Source organism: Carcharhinus amblyrhynchos, chromosome 29, assembly GCF_965287045.1.
Source record: "Carcharhinus amblyrhynchos chromosome 29, sCarAmb.v2.hapA, whole genome shotgun sequence".
Lineage (NCBI taxonomy): Eukaryota > Metazoa > Chordata > Chondrichthyes > Carcharhiniformes > Carcharhinidae > Carcharhinus > Carcharhinus amblyrhynchos.
Window position 1 is genome coordinate 647,769 of NC_137352.1, and position 23,961 is coordinate 671,729.

The 23,961-nt window shown below is 47.2% G+C and overlaps 1 protein-coding gene across 2 annotated transcripts in view; it reads right to left on the reverse strand.

Annotated features, from left to right (window-relative positions):
* LOC145359958 (rho guanine nucleotide exchange factor 12-like) overlaps positions 1-23,961 on the reverse strand; it is a 156,698-nt gene that overhangs the window by 56,390 nt on the left and 76,347 nt on the right. For both annotated transcript variants that reach the window (XM_080214851.1, XM_080214850.1), the window contains exons 10-18: positions 23,852-23,912; positions 19,539-19,624; positions 16,038-16,166; positions 15,359-15,448; positions 15,165-15,275; positions 14,982-15,080; positions 14,152-14,194; positions 6,146-6,248; positions 5,831-5,971 (exon numbers count right to left, since the gene is read on the reverse strand). In XM_080214851.1, the coding sequence (XP_080070977.1) occupies positions 5,831-5,971; positions 6,146-6,248; positions 14,152-14,194; positions 14,982-15,080; positions 15,165-15,275; positions 15,359-15,448; positions 16,038-16,166; positions 19,539-19,624; positions 23,852-23,912 (863 nt within the window). The remainder of the gene's footprint in view (positions 1-5,830; positions 5,972-6,145; positions 6,249-14,151; positions 14,195-14,981; positions 15,081-15,164; positions 15,276-15,358; positions 15,449-16,037; positions 16,167-19,538; positions 19,625-23,851; positions 23,913-23,961) is intronic.

Here is a 23,961-nt window from a genome sequence, read left to right on the forward strand (position 1 = left end):
GCAAACCCAGGCAAGTCACGGGGGTTACAGATAGTGTGACATGAACCCAAGATCCCTGTTGAGACCGTCCTCATGTGTGGGGAACTTGGCTATCAGTCTCTGCTCAGCGACTCTGCGCTGTCATGTGTCATGAAGGCCGCCTTGGAGAATGCTTACCCGAAGGTCAGAGGCTGAATGCCCGTGACCGCTGAAGTGTTCCCCAACAGGAAGGGAACAGTCTTGCCTGGTGATTGTCGAGCGACGTTCATTCATCCGTTGTCGTAGCGTCTTCATGGTCTCCCCAATGTACCATGCTTCGGGATATCCTTTCCTGCGGCGTATCAGGTAGACAACGTTGGCCGAGTTGCAAGAGTATGTACCGTGTACCTGGTGGATGGTGTTCTCACGTGAGATGATGTCATCCATGTTGATGATCCAGCATGTCTTGCAGAGGTTGCACATGGAGCAGTTGAACCAGGGACACTTCTCGTCACAATGGATGTCTTGGCGCTCTACACCAACATCCTCCACAACGATGGCATTGCTGCGACTGCCTCAGTACTCAATGCCGACAATTGCCAGTTTCCAGATGCAATTTTATAACTCATCCGCTTCATCCTGGACCAGAATGTCTTCACCTTCAACAGCCAGTTTTTCATCGAGACACACAGAACAGCCATGGGGACCAAATTCGCAATTCAATATGCCAACATCTTCATGCACAGGTTCGAATAAGACCTCTTCACCGCACAGGAGCTTCAACCGATGCTATACACTAGATACATTTTCCTCCTTTGGCCTCATGGTGAACAATCACTGAAACAACAATATGATGATATCAGCAAGTTCCATCCCACCAGACTCACCACGGACTATTCTCCAGAATCGGTTACATTCTTGGGCACATACATCTCCATCAAGGACGGTCACCTCAGCACCTCACTGTACCGCAAGCCCACAGATAACCTCATAATGCTCCACTTCTCCAGCTTCCACCCTAAACATGTTAAAGAAGCCATCCCCTATGGGCAAGCCCTCCGTATACACAGGATCTGTTCAGATGAGGAGGATTGTGAGACACCTCCAGACGCTGAAAGATGCCCTCATAAGAATATGGCGCTCGACTCATAGATCGACAGTTTTGATGCGCCACAGCAAAAAACCGCACCGACCTCCTCAGAAGACAAACACGGGACACGGTGGACAGAGTACCCTTCGTCGTCCAGAGAAGCTACGACATCTTCTCCGGAGTCTTCAACATATCATTGATGAAGACGAATATCTCGCCAGGTCCATCCCCACACCCCCACTTCTTGCTTTCAGACAACCACGCAACCTCAAACAGACAATTGTTCGCAGCAAACTACCCAGCCTTCAGGAGAACAGTGACCACAATACCACACAACCCTGTCACAGCAACCTCTGCAAGACGTGCCGGATCATCGACATGGATGACATCATCTCATGTGAGAACACCATCCACCAGGTACACAGTAAATACTCTTGCAACTTGGTCAACGTTGTCTACCCGATACGTTGCAAGAAAGGATGTCCTGAAGCATGGTACATTGGGGAGACCATGCAAACGCTACGACAACGGGTGAATGAACATCACTTGACAATCACCAGGCAAGACGGTTCCTTTCCTGTTGGCGAACACTACAACGGTCACGGGCATTCAGCCTCTGACCTTCGGGTAAGCATTCTCCAAGGCGGCTTTCACGACACACGACAGCGCAGAGTCGCTGAACAGAGACTGATAGCCAAGTTCCGCACACGAGGACGGTCTCAACAGGGATCTTGGGTTCATGTCGCACTATAGTTATTTGGAGAGTAATGAAATGATTGGAGATAGTCAGCATGGTTTTGTGGAGGGTAGGTCGTGCCTTACTAACCTAATTGAGTTTTTTGAGAAAGTGACCAAAGAGGTGGATGGGGGTAAGGCAGTTGACGTGGTATATATGGACTTTAGTAAGGCGTTTGATAAGGTTCACCATGGAAGGCTTCTGCAGAAAATGCAGATGTATGGGATTGAGGGTGATCTAGGAAATTGGATCAGGAATTGGCTGGCGGACAGGAGACAGAGGGTGGTGGTTGATGGTAAGTATTCGTCATGGAGTTCAGTTACGAGTGGTGTGCCTCAGGGATCTGTTTTGGGGCCACCGCTGTTTGTAATTTTTATAAATGATCTGGATGAGGGTATAGTTGGGTGGATTAGTAAATTTGCTGATGACACCAAAGTTGGAGGTGTGGTAGATAGTGAGGAAGGGTGTCTTAGTTTACAGGGGGACTTGGACAAGTTGCAGAGCTGGGCCGAGAGGTGGCGGATGGAGTTTAATGTGGAAAAGTGTGAGGTAATTCACTTTGGCAGGAATAATGGATGTGTGGAGTATAGGGCTAAAGGTAGGACTCTGAATAGTGTGGATGAACAGAGGGATCTAGGTGTATGTGTACATTGATCCCTGAAAGTTGGGAATAAAGTAGATAGGGTTGTTAGGAAGGCATACGGTGTCTTGGCGTTTATTGGTAGGGGGATTGAATTTAGGAGCCGCAGCGTCATGTTGCAACTGTACAAGACTCTGGTGCGGCCGCACTTGGAGTATTGTGTGCAGTTCTGGTCCCCACATTATAGGGAGGATGTGGAGGCTTTGGAGAGGGTGCAGAGGAGGTTTACCAGGATGTTGCCTGGTATGGAGGGGAGGTCCTATGAGGAGAGACTGAGGGATTTGAGGTTGTTTTCGTTAGAAAGAAGGCGGCTAAGAGGGGACCTTATTGAAACGTATAAGATGATTAGAGGTTTAGATAGGGTGGACAGTGATAGCCTTTTTCCTCGGATGGAGAAAGCTAGCATGAGGGGGCATAGCTTTAAATTAAGGGGTGGTAGTTATAGGATGGATGTCAGGGGTAGGTTCTTTACCCAGAGGGTGGTGAGGGATTGGAATGCCCTGCCTGCTGCAGTTGTAAATGCGCCTAGTTTGGGGGCGTTTAAGAGATCCGTGGATAGGTTTATGGATGGAAAGGGTTTGGTTTAGGTTAGAGGGTCATTGCTTTTTAACTGGTTGGCGCAACATCGTGGGCCGAAGGGCCTGTTCTGCGCTGTAATGTTCTATGTTCTATCTGTAACCCCCGTGACTTGCCTGGGTTTGCAAAACCTCACTTACTGTACTGTCCGGAGACAATACACATCTCTTTAACTTGTGATCAGCGCTCCTTCCACTCACATTGTCGGCCACTTTAAGACTTGAATAGCAGGTTAGGTGTAAAGATTCACATTCTAATCAGTAATCTGTAAATTGTCTGTGCTTTATATGCTCTGTCTGAGGCCAGAACTCTCCATTCACCTGACAAAGAGGAAAACCTCGAAAGCTTGTGAGTTTACTATCAAATAAATCGGTTGGACTTAAACCTGGTGTTGTCAGACTTCTCACTGTGTTTACCCCAGTCCAACACCAACATCTCCACGTCACGGCTGTTGTGGATTGGGAGGGAATGGGAACCGGAGGGGAAAAAAGGCACAGGCTGACAAATAGAACATAGAACATTACAGCGCAGAACAGGCCCTTCAGCCCACGATGTTGCGCCGACCAGTTAAAAAAATACAACAACAACGACCCACTAACCTAAACCAATCCCTTTTCGTCCATAAACCTGTCCACAGACCTCTTAAACGCCCCCAAACTAGGCGCATTTACAACTGCAGCAGGCAGGGCATTCCAATCCCTCACCACCCTCTGGGTAAAGAACCTACCCCTGACATCCGTCCTATAACTACCCCCCCTTAGTTTAAAGCCATGCCCCCTCGTGCTAGATTTTTCCATTAGAGGAAAAAGGCTATCACTATCCACCCTATCTAAACCTCTAATCATCTTATATGTTTCAATAAGATCCCCTCTTAGCCGCCTTCTTTCCAGCGAAAACAACCCCAGATCCCTCAGCCTCTCCTCATAGGATTTCCCCTCCATACCAGGCAACATCCTGGTAAACCTCCTCTGCACCCTCTCCAAAGCCTCCACATCCTTCCTGTAATGTGGGGACCAGAACTGCACACAATACTCCAAGTGCGGCCGCACCAGAGTTGTGTACAGTTGCAACATAACGCTACGACTCCTAAATTCAATCCCCCTACCAATAAACGCCAAGACACTGTATGCCTTCTTAACAACCTTATCTACTTGATTCCCAACTTTCAGGGATCTATGTACACATACACCTAGATCCCTCTGCTCATCCACACTATTCAAAGTATTCCCGTTAGCCCTATACTCAACACATCTGTTATTCCTACCAAAGTGAATTACCTCACATTTCTCTGCATTAAACTCCAATTATAGAACAATTATATTATTGTGACAACAGAGAAGGGTACAACTGGACAGTAAACACTCCTGAGTACAAGATATTTAGCAGAGACAGGAAAGGAAGAAAAGTGGTGGGGATGTGATAGTATTACAGAGCTGGAGAGAGAGTGGATGCTCTGGAGGAGGCAAGGACAGAATCACTCTGGCTTGAGGTAAGGGATGTGAAAAAGGTGCAATAACTTTGATCACTGATCAGGGCTATGGGCCAAGTGAGTTGGAATCAAATATTGGTTATAAAGGAAAGAAAAGCCTCCTTCAAAAAAAAATGTATTGAAGGCAACATCAAGGCACATTCCATTGAAGGGGAAAGGTCAGACAAATAAATCCAGAGTGCCCTGGGTAATGAAAGAGAAAGAGGCAAAGAGGCAAAGATGAAAAGAAAGAAATTTGTGAGTGATCAATATCAGGTAGAAGATACAAAAGAGAATCAAGCTGAACGCAGAAGACAAGAGAGGAAGTGAAAAGCTAATCAGAAGAGCAAGGAGAGAGCATGAAAAGAGACTGGCAGCGAACATTAAAGACAATCCCAAGGTCTTCTTTAAACGTATAAATAATAAAAGGATGGTAAATAAAATAGTTGGGCAGAAGAGGGACAAAAAATGGGACTTGCATGTAGAGACCGAAGTAGCAGTGGAGATATTAAATGAGTACTTTGCACCTGTCTTTGCAAAGCAAGAAGAAGCTATTCAGGTCGAAGTGAGAGAGAAGGTGATTGATACACTCGAGGAGGAGAAGGTGTTAGAAAGGCTGTCGTTACTTGAAGTTGTCAAGACACCAGGGACTGGCTGTGAGACATTCACAGATACTGAGGGGAGAATGGAAATTACAGTGGCTTTGATGATAATCTTCCTCAGACACAGGGCGGTGCCGGAGGACTGGAGAAGGGCGAACACTACACCCCTGCTCAAAACAGGGTGCGAGGATAATGCTGACAACTAGACCAGTCAGCTTGACTGCAATGGTTGGAAAACTTCCGGAAACTATAGTTCAGGACAAGATGCTGGTGAGACTAGAATGGACATGAAGGACATTGAAAAGTAATTCAGTGTGGAATTTGTATCTAATTCCATATTAGAGGAACAGAACAAAATTCCTGCGGGACACAGGAAACATGGATGGATAATCTGAATACTAAAAGCTGTAAAAGAAGAAATAATAGGACTTGAAGTTGAAAATTCATCAGAATCTGATGGTTTTCCAGCCCAAACCGAATTAGAAGAAAGTGGGGAGGAATTTGCATATGCTTTAGTCAGCATTTCCCAAAGCTCCCTAGATTTGGGAATTGTCCATTAGAGTGGAAGGGAGTCAGGTGTAGGGAAGTTACTGGAGTCTCAGTCAGAATGGCTGAGCATTTGAAGCAGCTGATTGGGTTAGGCGAGTAGGTTATAAGCATTACAGGTAAGCAGGTACCCATGGTAACAACACACACTTCCCACCTGTTCATAGCTACTGAAGTCCAACAATAATCAAGCTGGGATTGAAATGTGACTCACAGAACCTCGTCGATCTTCACTAAGAGATGCTCCGCACACAGCCGCTCTTTCTGCTCTGCTGTCACACGGTCTCGTATTCGCTCCCGATCTAATTTGGCCAATTCATTCTCTGCGATTGTCATTCCCATGTTCCGTTTTTGTCTGGAAAAGTTAGACACAAATTAATGGAGTGTGGTACAGACTGAACAAACGTGAATTGTGGGGAGTGGGGAGTCTGTTCCTTCCTCTTACACATTCAGTCTCATTTCTCATGAACACAAACATGCTAGCCTACGATTCACTCAAACTGCACCCAATGTGGAGGTTGGTGTTTACCTGAAGTCTTCCAGATGTGATTGCACATCAGCCAGCACACTGTTCTGCATTTCCTGAATAAAGTAACGTTGCAGTTCCTCAGTCAGATCTGCTCGCCGCCGCTCTGAAAGGTTGGACCAAAGGGAAAGGGAGGATTATTTCACTCCTCGTGCAACCACTTCACCACTTCCTTCAGACTGCAGTGGTACTACCACACACAGCCTGCAAAAACCTGGGCAGATTTTTATTAAACTCGTTTATGGGATGTGGGTGTCGCTGGCTGGGCCAGCATTTAGCGCCCATCCATGGGGGCATTTTAACAGCATAGAGCATAGAACATTACAGCGCAGTACAGGCCCTTTGGCTCTCGATGTTGCGCCGACCAGTGGAACCAATCTAATGACCCTCTAACCTAAACTATTCCAATGTTATCCATATAACATTTTGGATCAGTACCTGGGACTTTGATGTTGTGGCCATTTCAGAGACATGGATAGAGCAGGGTCAGGAATGGTTGTTGCAGGTTCCGGGGTTCAAATGCTTCAGTAGGAGTAGAGAAGGAGGTAGAAGGGGGGGAGGAGTGGCATTATTGGTCAAGGACTGTATCACGGTGTCAGAGAGGAAGTTTGATGAGGACTTGTCTGTTGAGGTAGTATGGGCTGAGATTAGAAATAGGAGAGGAGAGGTCACCCTGTTGGGAGTCTTTTATAGACCTCCTAAAAGTTCTAGAGAGGTTGAGGAAAGGATTGCGGAGACGATCCTGGACAGGAGTGAAAGCAATAGGGTAATTGTTATGGGGGACTTTAACTTTACTAATATTGATTGGAATAGCTATAGCTCTAGCTCATTAGAGGGGTCAGTTTTTGTACAAAGCGTGCAGGAGGGTTTCTTGACTCAGTATGTTGACAGGCCAACTAGAGGTGAGGCTATATTGGATTTGGTGCTGGGAAATGAGCCAGACCAGGTGCTAGACTTGGAAGTTGGGGTGCATTTTGGTGATAGTGACCACAATTCGGTTACGTTCACCTTAGTGATGGAAAGGGATAGGCAGGAACCTCGGGTCAGTAGTTTTAGCTGGGGGAAGGGTAATTATGAGGCTATTAGGAGAGAATTAGGAAGCATAGGTTGGACTAGGAGACTACAGGGTCTCAGAACGTCCGAAATGTGGAGTTTTTTCCAAGGAGCAGCTACTGCGAGTCCGTGATATGTATGTCCCTGTCAGGCAAGGAGGAATTGGTCGAGCTAGGGAACAGTGGTGCACTAGGAAAGTTGATTCGCTGGTTAAAAAGAAAAAGGAGGCTTATGTCCGGATGAGACTTGAGGGCTCAGATAGTGCACTAGAGAGCTTTAGATCGGCTAGGAGGGAGTTAAAGAGAGAGTTAAGAAGGGCTAAAAGAGGACATGAGAAGACTTTGGCTGATAGGATTAAGGAGAATCCTAAGGCGTTCTATAGATATGTTAAGAACGAAAGGTTGGTTAGGGCAAGATTAGGGCCAGTTAGAGACAGCAGTGGGAATTTGTGTGTGGAGCCGGAAGAGATTGGAGAAGCATTGAACCAATATTTCTCTTCGGTGTTCACGTAGGGGGATATAAATGTAGCTGTGGAGAACACTGGGTTACAGGGTTGTAAACTGGACAGTACTGCAGTTGATAAGGAGGATGTGCTAGTTATTCTTGAGGGTTTGAAAATAGATAAGTCCCCTGGGCCGGATGGGATTTACCCTAGGATTCTCTGGGAGGCAAGGGAGGAGATTGCAGAGCCTCTGGCTCTGATCTTCAGGTCGTCGTTGGTCACCGGTATAGTGCCAGAAGATTGGAGGTTAGCGAATGTTGTCCCATTGTTTAAGAAGGGGAACAGAGACTTCCCCAGGAATTATAGACCGGTGAGTCTTACTTCTGTTGTGGGCAAGGTTTTAGAAAAAATTATTAGGGATAGGATTTATAGTTATTTGGAGAGTAATGAAATGATTAGTGATAGTCAGCATGGTTTTGTGGAGAGTAGGTCATGCCTTACTAACCTTATTGAGTTTTTTGAGAAAGTGACCAAAGAGGTGGATGGGGGTAAGTCAGTTGACGTGGTATATATGGGCTTTAGTAAGGCGTTTGATAAGGTTCACCATGGAAGCCTTCTGCAGAAATCGCAGATGTATGGGATTGAGGGTGATTTAGGAAATTGGATTAAGAATTGGCTGGCGGATAGGAGACAGAGGGTGGTGGATGATGGTAAGTATTCGTCATGGAGTTCAGTTACGAGTGGTGTGCCTCAAGGATCTGTTTTGGGGCCACTGCTGTTTGTAATTTTTATAAATGATCTGGATGAGGGTATAGTTGGGTGGATTAGTAAATTTGCTGATGACACCAAAGTCGGAGGTGTGGTTGATAGTGAGGAAGGGTGTCTTAGTCTACAGGGAGACTTGGACAAGTTGCAGAGCTGAGCCGAGAGGTGGAGGATGGAGTTTAATGCTGAAAAGTGTGAGGTAATTCACTTTGGCAGGAATAATGGATGTGTAGAGCATAGGGCTAACGGTAGGACTCTGAATAGTGTGGATGAACAGAGGGATCTAGGTGTATGTGTACATTGATCCCTGAAAGTTGGGAATAAAGTAGAAAGTTGTTAGGAAGGCATACGGTGTCTTGGCGTTTATTGGTAGGGGGATTGAATTTAGGAGCCGCAGCGTCATGTTGCAACTGTACAAAACTCTGGTGCGGCCGCACTTGGAGTACTGTGTGCAGTTCTGGTCCCCACATTATAGGGAGGATGTGGAGGCTTTGGAGAGGGTGCAGAGGAGGTTTACCAGGATGTTGCCTGGTATGGAGGGGAGGTCCTATGAGGAGAGACTGAGGGATTTGAGGTTGTTTTCGTTAGAAAGAAGGCGGCTAAGAGGGGACCTTATTGAAACATACAAGATGATTAGAGGTTTAGATAGGGTGGATAGTGATAGCCTTTTTCCTCGGATGGAGAAAGCTAGCACGAGGGGGCATAGCTTTAAATTAAGGGGTGGTAGTTTATAGGATGGATGTCAGGGGTAGGTTCTTTACCCAGAGGGTGGTGAGGGATTGGAATGCCCTGCCTGCTGCAGTTGTAAATGCGCCTAGTTTGGGGGCGTTTAAGAGATCCGTGGATAGGTTTATGGATGGAAAGGGTTTGGTTTAGGTTAGAGGGTCATTGTTTTTTAACTGGTCGGCGCAACATCGTGGGCCGAAGGGCCTGTTCTGTGCTGTAATGTTCTATGTTCTATATGCCTATCCACTGACCATTTGAACGCCCTTAAAGTTGGCAAGTCCATAACTGCTGCAGGCAGGGCATTCCACGCCCTTACTACCCTCTGAGTAAAGAACCTACCTCTGACATCCATCCTATAATTACCACCCCTTAATTTAAAGCTATGTCCCCTCATGTTAGCCATCACCATCCGAGGTAAAAGGCTCTCACTCTCCACCCTATCTAACCCTCTGACCATCTTGTATGCCTCAACCAGGTCACCTCTTAACCTTCTTCTCTCCAACAAAAACAACCTCAAGTCCCTCAGCCTTTCCTCATAAGACCTTCCCACCATACCAGGCAACATCCTGGTAAACCTCCTCTGCACCCTTTCCAATGCCTCCACATCTTTCTTATAATGCGGTGACCAGAACTGTACGCAATACTCCAAGTGCGGCCGCACCAGAGTTTTGTACAGTTGTAACATGACCTCACGGCTCCGAAATTCAATCCCTCTACCAATAAAAGCTAACACACCGTACACCTTCTTAACAACCTGGGTGCCAAATTTCAGGGATCTATGCACATGGACACCAAGATCTCTCCGCTTGTCAACACTACCAAGAGTTCTTCCATTAGCCCTATATTCTGTACTCCTGTTCCTCTTTCCAAAGTGAATCACCTCACACTTTTCCGTATTAAACTCCATCTGCCACCTCTCAGCCCAGCTCTGCAGCTTATCTATGTCCCTCTGCAAACTGTAACATCCATCCTCACTGTCTACAACTCGTCCGACTTTAGTGTCGTCAGCAAATTTACTAACCCATCCTTCTACACCCTCATCTAGGTCATTTATAAAAATGACAAACAGCAGTGGCCCCAAAACAGATCCCTGAGATACACCACTTGTAACTGAACTCCAGGTTGAATATTTCCCATCAACCACCACCCTCTGTCTTCTATCAGCTAGCCAATTCCTGATCCAAACTGCTAAATCACCCTCAATCCCATGCATCTGCATTTTCTGCAGTAGCCTACCATGGGGAACCTTATCAAATGCTTTACTAAAATCCATATACACCACGTCAACTGCCTTACCCTTATCCACCACTTTGGTCACCTTTTCAAAAATCTCGATAAGGTTTGTGAGGCACGACCTACCCTTCACAAAACCGTGTTGACTATCCCTAATCAATTTATTTCTCTCTAGATGATTATAAATACTATCCCTTATAATTCTTCCCAAAACTTTGCCCACAACAGAAGTAAGGCTCACTGGTCTATAATTCCCAGGATGGTCTCTACTCCCCTTCTTGAACAAGGGGACAACATTTGCTATCCTCCAGTCTTCCGGCACTATACCTGTGGCCAATGACGACATGAAGATCAAAGCCAAAGGTTCTGCAATCTCTTCCTTAGCCTCCCAGAAAATCCTAGGGTAAATCCCATCCAGCCCAGGGGACTTATCTATTTTCACACTCTCAAGAATTGCTAACACCTCCTCATGTGCCTCAATCCCATCTAGTCTAAAAGACTGTATCTCAGTATTCTCCTCGACTACATTGACTTTTTCCTGCATGGATACTGATGAAAAAAGACTTCAGTAGCCTCTCCTATCTTTTCAGGCTCCACGCACAACTTCCCACTACTGTCTCTGACTGGTCCTAATCTTGCCCTAACCAATCTTTTATTCTTGACATACCTATAGAAAGCTTTAGGATTTTCCTTGATCCTATCCGCCAAAGTCTTCTCATGTCCTCTTCTAGCTCTTCTTAACTCTCTCTTTAGCTCCTTCCTGGCTAATTTATAACTCTCCAGTGCCCTAACTGAGCCTTCATGTCTCATCTTTATATAAGCCTCCTTCTTCCTTTTCACCAGAGGTTCAACTTCCCTAGTACACCACGGTTCCCTTGCTCGACCACTTCCTCCCTGCCTGACAGGTACATATTTATCAAGAACTCGCAGTAGCTGCTCCTTGAACAAGTTCCACATTTCAGATGTTCCCAGCCCCTGCAGTTTCCTACTCCAGCCTAATAGCCTCATAATTACCTTTCCCCCAGATATATATATTAGTGCAGAGGAGGTTTACTAGGCTGATACCGGAGTTGAGGGGGTTGAGCTATGAGGAGAGGCAGAATAAACTAGGCTTGTACTCATTAGAGTTTAGAAGAATGAGGGGAGATCTCATTGAGACATATAAGATGATGAATGGGATGGATAGGATAGAGGTGGAGAGACTCTTCCCGCTCAGAAAGGACAGGAGGACTAGGGGGCACAGCCTCAAGATAAAGGGGGGGCGGTTTAGAACGGAGTTGAGGAGGAACTTCTTCACTCTAAAGGGTGGTGAATCTCTGGAATTCTCTGCCCGTTGAAGTGGTGGAGGCTGCCTCGCTAAATATTTTTAAGACGCAGGTTGATGGGTTTTTGATAAGCGAGGGGATTAAGGGTTATGGGGAGAGGGCGGGAATGTGGAACTGAGCCACGACAGATCAGCTATGATCTTATTGAATGGCGGGGCAGGCTCGAAGGGCTAGATGGCCTACTCCTGCTCCTATTTCTTATGTTCTTATAACTCTTGCCCCACAGTATATACCTATTCCTTTCCATCACTAAGGTAAACGTAACCGAATCGTGGTCACTATCATCAAAGTGCTCACCTACCTCCAAGTCTAACACCTGGTCTGGGTCATTACCCAGTACCAAATCCAATGTAGCCTCACTTCTTGTTGGCCTGCCTACCTACATACTGTCAGGAAACCTTCCTGCACACATTGGACAGAAACTGACCCCTCTAACACACTTGAGCTATTGCTTTTCCAATCAATATTTGTAAAGTTAAAGTCCCCCATAACAACTACCCTGTTACTCTCGTACCTATGCAGGAACATCTTTGCAATACTTTCCTCTACATCTCTGGAACTTTTTGGAGGCCTATAAAAAACTCCCAGCAGGGTGGCCTCTCCTTTCCTGTTTCTAATCTCAGCTCATACTACCTCAATAGACAGGTCCACATCAAATGTCCTTTCTGCCACCGTAATACAGTCCTTGACTAACAATTAAGAGGTAAGAGTCAACCACATTGCTGTATTGTATCATATCCAACAGCTTAGGGGGTAGATACACCTATTAAAGTGGGTATATCTGAATAGGTGGGCATCCATTGCCCATCCTGAATTCCTCTGAGACAGTAATGGTAAGCCTCTGTAAAAAGTTATCCAAACTCTAAACAGTAGCTCATCAACCTTCCAAAGAACATTAGTCTTTGATGGTATGACCAAGAAGGCTGATGAGGGCAGGGCAGTAGACATGGTCTATATGGGCTTCAGTAAGGCCTTTGATAAAGTTCCACATGGTAGGTTGGAAGGTTAGATCACATGGGATCCAGGGAGAGCTGGCAATTTGGATATGCAATTGGCTTGATGGTCGGAAGCAGAGGGTGATGGTGGAAGGATCCTTATCGGACTGGAGACCTGTGACTAGTGGTGTGCCTCAAGAGTCAGAGCTGGGCCCATTGCTGTTTGTTATCTATATCAACAATCTGGACGAGAATGTACAAGGCATGATCAGTAAGTTTGCAGGTGACTGTAAAATAGATGGTATTGTAGACAGTGAGGAAGATTATCAAAAATTGCAGCAGGATCTTGATTAGCTGGTGAAGTGGGCTGAGAAATGGCAAATGGTTTTCAATACAGATCAGTGTGGGTTGTTGCATTTTGGAAAGTCAAATCAAGGTAAGACTTTCTCGGTGAATGGTAGGAACTTAGGGAGTATCGTGGAACAGAAGGACCTTGGAGTTCAGGTGTGTGGTTCTTGAAAGGTGGAATCTCAGGTAGATAGGGCAGTGAAGGCTTTTGGCATGCTGGCCTTCATCAGTCAGGGTATTGAGTCCAGAGTTGGGAAATTATGTTGCAGTTGTATTGGATGTTGGTGAGGTTGCAACTGGAGTTCAGTTTTGGTCGCCTTGCTATAGGAAAGATGTTAATAAACTGGAGAGAGTCCAGAAGAGATTTACAAGGATGTTGTCAGGACTCAGGGGACTGAGTTATAGGGAGAGATTGGACAGGCTAAGACTTTTTTCTTTGGAGCGTAGGAGACTGAGGGGTGATCTTATAGAGGTGTGTAAAATCATGAGAAGCATGGATAGGGTGAATGCACTCAGTCTTTTTCCAGGGTTGGGGAATCGAGAACTAGGCGGCATAGGTTTAAGTTAAGAGGGGAAAAAATTAATGGGAACCTGAGGAGCAACTTTTTTACACAAAGGATAGTACGTGTGTGGAATGAGCTGCCGGAGGAAGTTGTTGAGGCAGGGACATTGACAACATTTAAAAGGCACTTGGACAGATACATGGGGAGGAAAGGTTTAGAGGGATATGGGCCAGATGCAGGTAAATGGGGTTAGTATAGACGGGTATTTCGGTCAGCATGGACCAGTTTGGGCCGAAGGGCCTGTCTCTGTACTGTAGATTATATGACTGCATTAACTCTGTTTGTCTCCATGGATGCTGTCGAACCTGCTGAGGTTTTCCAGCATTTTGCGTTTTATTTCAGATTTCCAGCCTCTGCAATATTTTGCTTTTATTTAAGGAAGGAATCGTGACTTGCTGCATCTTATGGGTGGTCCACATTTCAGACGCCTTACCCAAGGTGCCAGAGCTTTTGACAGACATGCCCGAGTGAGAATTCCCTTCTGCAGCAGGAGAATTCAGGACTGCCAATGCACGTGCCACTAAATTTCAATGTTATCCCATTCATTATCTAACCATTGCATAGAGCAAGGACATACATGGCCCTGAAGAGGACTGTTCTAGGAATAGCTGTGACTTACCCAGCTCTGTGCTGATCCATTCTGGAACCTGAACTTTGAGATTCTAGGAAAGAGGAGATACTTTGAGTATTGCAGCAGCTACAAAGTGAAGAAAGAGCAAACAGCAAACAACATTGAGGTTTCTAACCAATAACTGCAGCAAACACATATTCCTTTGCACATGTTCAGGCAGTTAGAGTTAGATGCAGAAATATTCGCTGTCACAAGAGTTCACTTTGATAAATGTTTGAACAAAGCAGGATTTCAAAAATGTGGAATTTACAACTTGAATTATAAATTCCCCCCCCACGCCGACCCCCTCCCCCCCACCCCACCCGTGACCCGTCCACCTGCCCCCTCCCCCCCACCCAACCCCCGAACCGTCCACCTGCCCCTCCCCTCCCCCCCACCTGCCCCCTCCCCTCCCCCCCACCCAACCCCCGAACCGTCCACCTGCCCCTCCCCTCCACCCAACCCCCAAACCATCCACCTGCCCCCTCCCCTCCCCCCCACCTGCCCCCTCCCCTCCCCCCCACCCAACCCAACCCCCGAACCGTCCACCTGCCCCCTCCCCTCCCCCCCACCCTCCCCCCAAACCGTCCACCTGCCCCCCCAACCATCCACCTACCCCCTCCCCCCCACCCTACCCCCCCAAAACCGTCCACCTGCCCCCTCCCCACACCCCCCGAACCGTCCACCTGCCCCCCCCGAACCGTCCACCTGCCCCCTCCCCACCCCACCCCACCCCCGAACCGTCCACCTGCCCCCTCCCCACCCCACCCCACCCCCGAACCGTCCACCTGCCCCCTCCCCTCGATGACCCTGAGACACAAAACACTTGTGAAACTCACCGAACCCTTCTCCAGAAACAGATGACAGAACTCCTGGAAGACTCGCCGATGGTCCTTTGGGTTTGTGTTATTGTACAGATCAGCGTAGAGATAACAGAGCTGTGAAGAAAAGGATACAATTTACCAAATATTGCCAAAAAGAACCCTGTTACCAAAGCACTCCACCCCAGCCCCAATCCTTACCAGTGGTGCAGCATCAAACTGCGACACAACATGATGTAAGAAAGCGACGAGATGAGCAGGCCGTGACTTTACTGAATCGATAGTTTGGAAGCAATCACACTGCACGTCAACCTGGAACAAGGAAAAAGGCTCTTCACTTTCAGTAACTTCCTGCCAGCTACAATTAAACTGACAACTCAAATCCACACACTCACCTGTTCAGCTTCTGTATCAAAATCATCATCTTCTGCTCCAATTATCTGTGCTCCAATCTGTGGGCTACTCAGTGCTGGAGACAGAGAATCCTGCCAGCGGAAAGAAGCAAAAATCACCCAAATCGCTCGCTGCAAAATTGTTTACATTAACAAGAGGAAACCAATGACAGTAACTGCATCTCCTCCCCTCACTGCCCCACTCACTATCCCCATCACCTCCCTCTTCTCCCTCCCCCTCCCCCGCTCGGTCAGGTTATTCCCAGTACATTCAAGGCTGGGATCTGGGTGTCTTGCTGAGGGCAGGGGATTACTGCCAGTTGCTATGCACCCCCCCCGGACCCTCAGAATGGAACAGACCCAAGTATGAATGCTCGAGCCACAGCAAGTATCAATTTCATTAGATTCTCATGTTAAGAAACAAAGTGGAAAATTCCAATTAATACCGGGATCAGGTTGCGCGCGCGGGGAGATTCCCGGTTGCGCGCGCGGGGAGATTCCCGGTTGCGCGCGCGGGGAGATTCCCGGTTGCGCGCGCGGGGAGATTCCCGGTTGCGCGCGCGGGGAGATTCCCGGTTGCGCGCGCGGGGAGATTCCCGGTTGCGCGCGTGGGGAGATTCCCGGATTCATTACCAGCTGTGACAGGAACATACAGACAAGTGACAGTCATCCAAAACTATACCCAGTCCTGGCTTTCATCAACATCCAAAGTCTCAGAGAAGCCTGCAGTATCTTTCGGGAAGATCTTGGGGCTGTTACTGTCTCGATGAAAGCGAGCATCAGTTGGAGGAGACGGGCTGGTTATTGTCGACTGAAAAAAAAATGCAGAATCTGTGGAACATTCAGCACGTTGGCAGTATAGAAATAAGCAACAAACAGAGGAACACAAAGCCCATTTCACCAGACAATAAAACCCAGAGCAACAAATGGACTTTGACTTGCATCAGCAGCAGATTCCCATTCCTCATGGCCCTTGAGGTGGTGATGATCTGCTGCGGTTTTGAATGGCTGCATGTGGTGTAGGTACATCCACACTGCTGTTAGGGAGGGGGTTTCAAGGTTTTGATCTGGTGACTGTGAACAAACTGCAACTTCTGTCATCTCAGCTTCGACTTCCTGTAGCCATCAAGTTGCTGTCCTTAGGGATGCAGTGGTTCTGTTTCTGTCACCCTGTCTGCAGCCTTCTGCTATTCATCCATAACCAAACAAGGGCAGCAGATACCTGGGAACAGCACCAACTGGAGGTTCCTCCACAAGTCACTCACCACCCTGATTTGGAAATATCACCGTTCCTTCACTGTCACTGGGTCAAATTCTTGGAGCCCTCTCTAACAGCACTGTGGGTGTACGCACACCATATGGACTGCAGGCAGTTCCAGAAGGCAGCTCATCATCACCTTCTCAAGGGCAATCAGGGATGGGCAATGAATGTTGAGCTAGCCAGCAACGTCTGCATCCCATGAATGAATAATTTTTAGAATATCTGAACTACCCCTGATACCTGCAAGGAGTGGCTGCTTCTGGTTTTATACTCAAACTGTTTGTGTTTTGAGAGCCTGGAAGTTTGGAAAGGCCCATTAATGGCACTGTTGGCATATTGTCAGATAAACTAAGATCAATGCCAACATTTTCATCTGTTTAAACAAAGGTCTCTTTCTGTTGTAGAGATTCTATCAAGCCCATCAACCCATCGAACTTGTGCTGACATCAATCCCACCCAGGCCCTACCCCCATAACATAAGAACATAAGAAATAGGAGCAGGAGTAGGCCATCTAGCCCTGCGAGCCTGCCCCGCCATTCAATAAGATCATGGCTGATCTGTCGTGTCTCAGTTCCACATTCCCGCCCTCTCCCCATAACCCTTAATTCCCTTGTCTGTCAAAAACCTATCTACCCGCGACTTAAATATATTTAGCGAGGTAGCCTCCACCACTTCAACGGGCAGAGAATTCCAGAGATTCACCACCCTTTGAGTGAAGAAGTTCCTCCTCAACTCCGTTCTAAACCACCCCCGCCCCTTATCTTCTAGTCCTGCTATCCTTTCTAAGCGGCAAGAATCTCTCTACCTCTACCCTAGCTATCCCCTTCATTATCTTATACGTCTCTATAAGATCCCCCCTCAGCCTTCTAATCTCCAACGAGCACAGACCCAGTCTATTTAGCCTCTCTTCACAGTCCAACCCCCCTCATCTCCAGTATCAGCCTAGAGAACCTCCTCTGCACTCCCTCCAAGGCCAAAATATCCTTGCGCAAGTGCAGCGACCAAAACTGCACACATTACTCCAGCTGCGGCCTCACCAGTGCCCTGTACAGTTGCAGCAAGACCTCCCTGCTTTTATATTCAATCCCCCTCGCTATAAAGGCCAACATTCCATTCGCCTTCTTGATCACCTGCAGACTGGGTTTTTGCGACTCGTGCACAAAGACCCCCAGGTCCCTCTGCACTGTAGCATGCTGCAGCTTTTCGCCTTTTAAATAATAATCCCTCCTACTATTATTTCTGCCGAAGTGGATAACCTCACACTTGCTAACATTATACTCCATCTGCCAGGTCCTCGCCCACTCACTCAGCCTATCCAGATCCCTCTGCAGACTTTCCACACTCTCCACGCAATTTGCTTTTTCACTCACCTTCGTGTCATCAGCAAATTTCGTCACCCTACACTCAGCCCCCTCCACCAGATCATCTATATAGATGGTAAACAGTTGAGGCCCCAGCACCGATCCCTGCGGCACTCCACTAGTCACCAACTGCCAATCAGAATAGCACCCATTGATACCAACTCTCTGCTTCCTATTTGACAGCCAATCCTCTATCCACACTAACACTTTACTCCCAACTCCGTGCACCCTAACCTTCTGTGCGACACCTTATCAAACGCCTTTTGGAAATCTAAAAACACCACATCCACCGGTTCCCCTCTGTCTACCGCACTAGTCACATCCTCATAGAAATCCAATAAATTCGTCAAACACGACTTCGCCTTAACGAATCCATGCTGCGTCTGCTCGATCAAACCATTCTTTTCTAGGTGCCTCGCTATTTCTTCTTCGATGACTGATGCTAGCATTTTTCCAACTACAGACATTAAATTAACTGGCCTATAACCACATGCATTTACCCCACTAGCCCTCTAGATGCTAATGTACAACTGAGCATGGCTAATCCACTTATCCTGCACACCTTGGGAGTGAGAGGGGAAACATAGGCGCAGTGGTTAGCACTGCTGCCTCACAGCACCAGGGACCTGGGTTCGATTCCTGGCTTGGGTCACTGTCTGTGCGGAGTCTGCATGTTCTCTTCATGTCTTTGTGGATTTCCTCCGGGTGCTCCAGTTTCCTCCCACAGTCTAAAAGACGTGGAGATTTTCACAGTAACTTTATTGCAGTATTAATGTAAACCTCCTTGTGACACTAACAAAATAAACTAAAAACTGGAGCACCCAAAGGAAACCCGCAGGCATGGGGAGAATGTGCAAACTCTGAACAGACAATGGCCCAAGCCAGGAATAAAACCCATGTCCTGGTGCTAACCACTGTGGTACCGTGCTGCCCACGAGTTTCTACAGCTAAACAGTGATCTGATTCCCAAAGTAAGAAGTCTCTCAACACCAGGTTAAAGTCCAACAAGTTAGCTGACATCACGAGCTTTCGGAGCGCTGCTCCTACATCAGGTGAATCACCTCATGATATCAAATAAATCTGTTGGACTTTAGCCTGGTGTTGAGAGGTTTCTTACTGTGCCCACCCCAGTCCAATGCAGGGATTTCCATATACTGAGTCCCAAGGACAGAAAACCACAAGGCTGCATCTCTGACAAATTCATAAAGATAACCACTGGCCAGGAGGATTCAGGGGAATGTGTCTTTTTCCATGTGCAGAGATGAAACTTGGTGTAACCGAGCTTTCAGTGAGGACTTACTGCACCCAACTTTCACCTGGTGAAATATCTCTGAACAATAAGATGGCTGGAACCCGTGCCACATTCTGGGTTAAGGTGAATGTAACTGCAAAGTAGCACAAACTGCACATTTGAAAAACAATTCATCTTCCAGCAAATTACAAGCTTAGATTTAAAAAATTAGCATTTTGCCATTATTAAGAATTTTAAAATGCCAATCTGATTGAACTGTGAAGGAATGGCTAAAGGTTACAATTTTACGGGGCTCCAGCAAACCTTACCTCGGTACGACTGAACGAAATCCGGCTTTTATCTATTCCCATGTTCTCGCTCTGGGATTGCATCTCAGGTTCCCACTCTCCTCCATCTGACATACAAATGGGAAACCTTTAGAACAATTCAAGAAACAAGCAGTTGTACTTAAACAAAGAGTCGTTAAGGCACAAAGGAGGCCATTTGGCCCACTGATTCTGTGCCAAGCTACGCATCATTCGCCAACGCCTGGGCAAGTCAGCAAGTCCAGCACCAACCCAAGCTGCAAACACGCTGTTCAACAGCAGTCCAGCAGATGGCACCAGACTTCCACCCATCGATTCCGGCAGAATGACATCCTGGTCAAGCACTCCCTGCCAGAACATTCGACACCAGACCAAGGGGCACCTTCTCCCTCTTCAGCCCAAGAGTTTTTCTCAGCTAACAGAAATGTGCGCAGTCGTTTCCATTGCTCAGGAACAGAGTAAAACAGTTTGCAATGATTCACAATAATCACAGAGATTGTATTTGTACAAACAGGGGGTGGGGGGTATAGTGGAATGTGAAATGGAGAGAGTTTGGGGGGAGGTAAGGGGGAAGGGCCAGGGAGCGCGCACGAGACACAGACACACACACACAGACACAGACACACAGACACACACACACAGGCACAGAGAGTGAGATCACAGCAGGCTCACTGGCAGTATTTGCACATTGACTTTCAATGGGTTTACCACTTACTGGATCACACCCCCCACCAATAGAGCAGGAGAGAGGCAGAGCAGGGCGCCACCGAGGGTGGGCCACAGTGAAAGAGGGGAGAGGGAGAACACACGAGACCCACTAACACCGAACAAAAAACTAAGCAAAATTCATCAGGAGAGTTTGATGATAGCAGCATATTGCAAACACCTCAAACAACAAAGAAAATGATAGCACAGGAACAGGCCCACACCAATCACGCTGCCCTGACTGAATTAAACCCCCTACCCTTCTGGGGATCATATCCATCTATTCCCATCCTATTCATGTACTTGTCAAAATGCCCCTTAAAAGTCACTACCGTATCCGCTTCCATTACCTCCCACTGTAGCGAGTTCCGGGCACCGACCACCCTCAGTGTAAAAAAATCGGCCTCGTACATCTCGTTTAAACTTTGCCCCTCACACCTTAAACCTGTGCCTTCTAGTAATTGACTCTTCCACCCTGGGAAAAAGCTTCTGGCTAGAGTGAATGTTGGACCCTTAGAGGATGAGAGGGGGGATTTAGTGGTGGGAGATGAGGAAATGGCTGAGGCCTTAAATAAGTTTTTTGCCTTGGTCTTCACAGAGGAGGACGCGAATAGTTTGCCGGATATTAAAGTTAGAAGGATGGTAGGAGTTGAGGGCCTGAATGTGATTACTGTCACTAGAGAGGTAGTGCTTGATCGACTAGCAGGACTGATGGTGGACAAGTCCCCAGGACCAGATGGAATGCATCCCAGGGTTCTGAAGGAAATGGCGGAGGTGATAGTGGATGCCTTAGTGATTATTTACCAAACCTCGCTGGATTCCAGGGAAGTGTCGGAAGATTGGAAAACGGCTAATGTTACGCCGCTGTTTAAAAAAGGTAGCAGGCAAAAGGCAGGGAATTATAGGCCGGTTAGTTTAACGTCTGTTGTTGGAAAAATGCTTGAATCTGTCATCAAAGAAGAAATAGTGAGGCATCTGGAAAGGAATGGTTTGATAGAGCAGACGTACCACGGATTCGTTAAGGGGCAGTCGTGTCTGACAAATTTATTGGATTTCTATGAGGATGTGACTAGTGCGGTAGACAGAGGGGAACCGGTGGATGTGGTGTTTCTCGATTTTCAAAAGGCGTTTGATAAGGTGCCGCATGAAAGGTTGCTTCAGAAGGTAAGGGTACATGGAGTTGGGGGTAGGGTGTTAGCGTGGATAGAGGATTGGCTGTCTAATAGGAAGCAGAGAGTTGGTATCAATGGGTGCTAATCTGATTGGTGGTTGGTAACTAGTGGAGTGCCGCAGGGATCGGTGCTGGGGCCTCAGCCATTTACCATTTATATAGATGATCTGGAGGAGGGGGCTGAGTGTAGGGTAACGAAATTTGCTGATGACACGAAGATGAGTGGAAAAAAAAATTGTGTGGAGAGTGTGGAAAGTCTGCAGAGGGATCTGATAAGAACATAAGAAATAGGAAATAGGAGCAGGAGTAGGCCATCTAGCCCTTCGAGCCTGCCCCGCCATTCAATAAGATCATGGCTGATCTGTTGTGGCTCAGTTCCACTTTCCCGCCCTCTCCCCATAACCCTTAATCCCCTCTCTTATCAAAAACCCATCAACCCGCTTCTTAAAAATATTTAGCGAGGCAGCCTCCACCACTTCAACGGGCAGAGAATTCCAGAGATTCACCACCCTTTGAGTGAAGAAGTTCCTCCTCAACTCCGTTCTAAACCGCCTCCCCTTTATCTTGAGGCTGTGCCCCCTAGTCCTACTGTCTTTTTTGAGCGGGAAGAGTCTCTCCACCTCTATCCTATCCATCCCATTCATCATCTTATACGTCTCAATGAGATCTCCCCTCATTCTTCTAAACTCTAGCGAGTACAAGCCTAGTTTATTCAGCCTCTCCTCATAGCTCAACCCCCTCAACTCCGGTAACAGCCTAGTAAACCTCCTCTGCACTCCCTCCAGGGCCAAAATATCCTTGCGCAGGTGCGGCGCCCAAAACTGCACACAGTACTCCAGCTGCGGCCTCACCAATGATAGGCTGAGCGAGTGGGCAAGGACCTGGCAGATGGAGTACAATGTTAGCAAGTGTGAGGTTATCCACTTTGGCAGGAATAATCGTAGGAGGGATTACTATTTAAAGGGTGGAAAGCTGCAGCATGCTACGGTGCAGAGGGACCTGGGGGTCCTTGTGCATGAGTCGCAAAAACCCAGTGTGCAGGTGCAGCAGGTGATCAAGAAGGCTAATGGGATGCTGGCCTTTATAGCGAGGCGGATAAAATATAAAAGCAGGGAGGTCTTGCTGCAACTGTACAGGGCACTGGTGAGGCCGCAGCTGGAGTACAGTGTGCAGTTTTAGTCGCCGCACTTGCGCAAGGATATGTTGGCCTTGGAGGGAGTGCAGAGGAGGTTCACTAAGCTGATACCGGAGTTGAGGGGGCTAGACTATGAAGAGAGACTAAATAGACTGGGTCTGTACTCGTTGGAGTTTAGAAGGATGAGGGGGGATCTTATAGAGACGTATAAGATAATGAAAGGGATGGATAGGGTAGAGGTAGAGGTAGAGAGATTCTTCCCGCTCAGAAAGGATAGCAGGACTAGAGGGCACAGCCTCAAGATAAGGGGGGTGCAGTTTAGATCAGAGTTGAGGAGGAACTTCTTCACTCAAAGGGTGGTGAATCTCTGGAATTCTCTGCCCGTTGAAGTGGTGGAGGCTACCTCGCTAAATATATTTAAGACATGGGTAGATAGGTTTTTGACAGACAGGGGAATTAAGGGTTATGGGGAGAAAGCAGGAAAGTGGAACTGATCCACTTCAGATCAGCCAAGATCTTACTGAATGGCGGGGCAGGCTCGAAGGGCTAGATGGCCTACTCCTGCTCCTATGTTCCTATCCACTCTGTCCATGCCTCTCATAATCTTGTAGACTTCTATCAGGTCTCCCCTTCAACCTCTGTCGCTTCAGTGAGAACAAAGCAAGTTCCTCCAACCTCTCCCCATAGCTAATGCCCTCCATACCAGGCAACATCCTGGTAACTCTTTTCTGTACCCTCTCCAAAGCCTCCACATCCTTCTGGTAGTGTGGCGTCCAGAATTGAACACTATATTCCAAATGCGGCTTAATTGAGGTTCTATAAAGCTGCAACATGACTTGCCAATTTTTAAACTCAGTGCCCCGGCCGATGAAGGCAAGCATGCCGTATGCCTTCTTAACTACCTTCTCCACCTGCATTCCACTTTCAGTGACCTGTGTACCTGTACACCCAGATCCCTCTGCCTATCAATACTCTTAAAGATTCTGCCATTTACTGTATATTTCCGATCTGTATTAGACCTTCTAAAATGCATTACCTCACATTTGTATGGATTAAACTCCATCTGCCATCTCTCCACCCAAGTCTCCAACTGATCTATGTCCTTGTGTTGAGTAACGTTGTGTACTTTCATCTGAATGTCCCTGCCATTCTCCCCAGCTTGTGCCAAGTATCGCGGCCCCCGTACTCACACCCAATCCCCCTCGACCTTCTCGTGGACTCTATACCCCCAGTGACAAGTCTTTGGAACAGGATAGGAGAGATTATTGGCTGGATATTAATTTTCTACGGTATCTTAATCCTTACCTTCACTGAATCTTTCAACAATGGTCAATGTTTCAGAGAGTCGAACAGAACTGGAGCCATCCTACAGTAAACACAATCAAAATGAAAACCTGGTGTTTTTGATACAAACA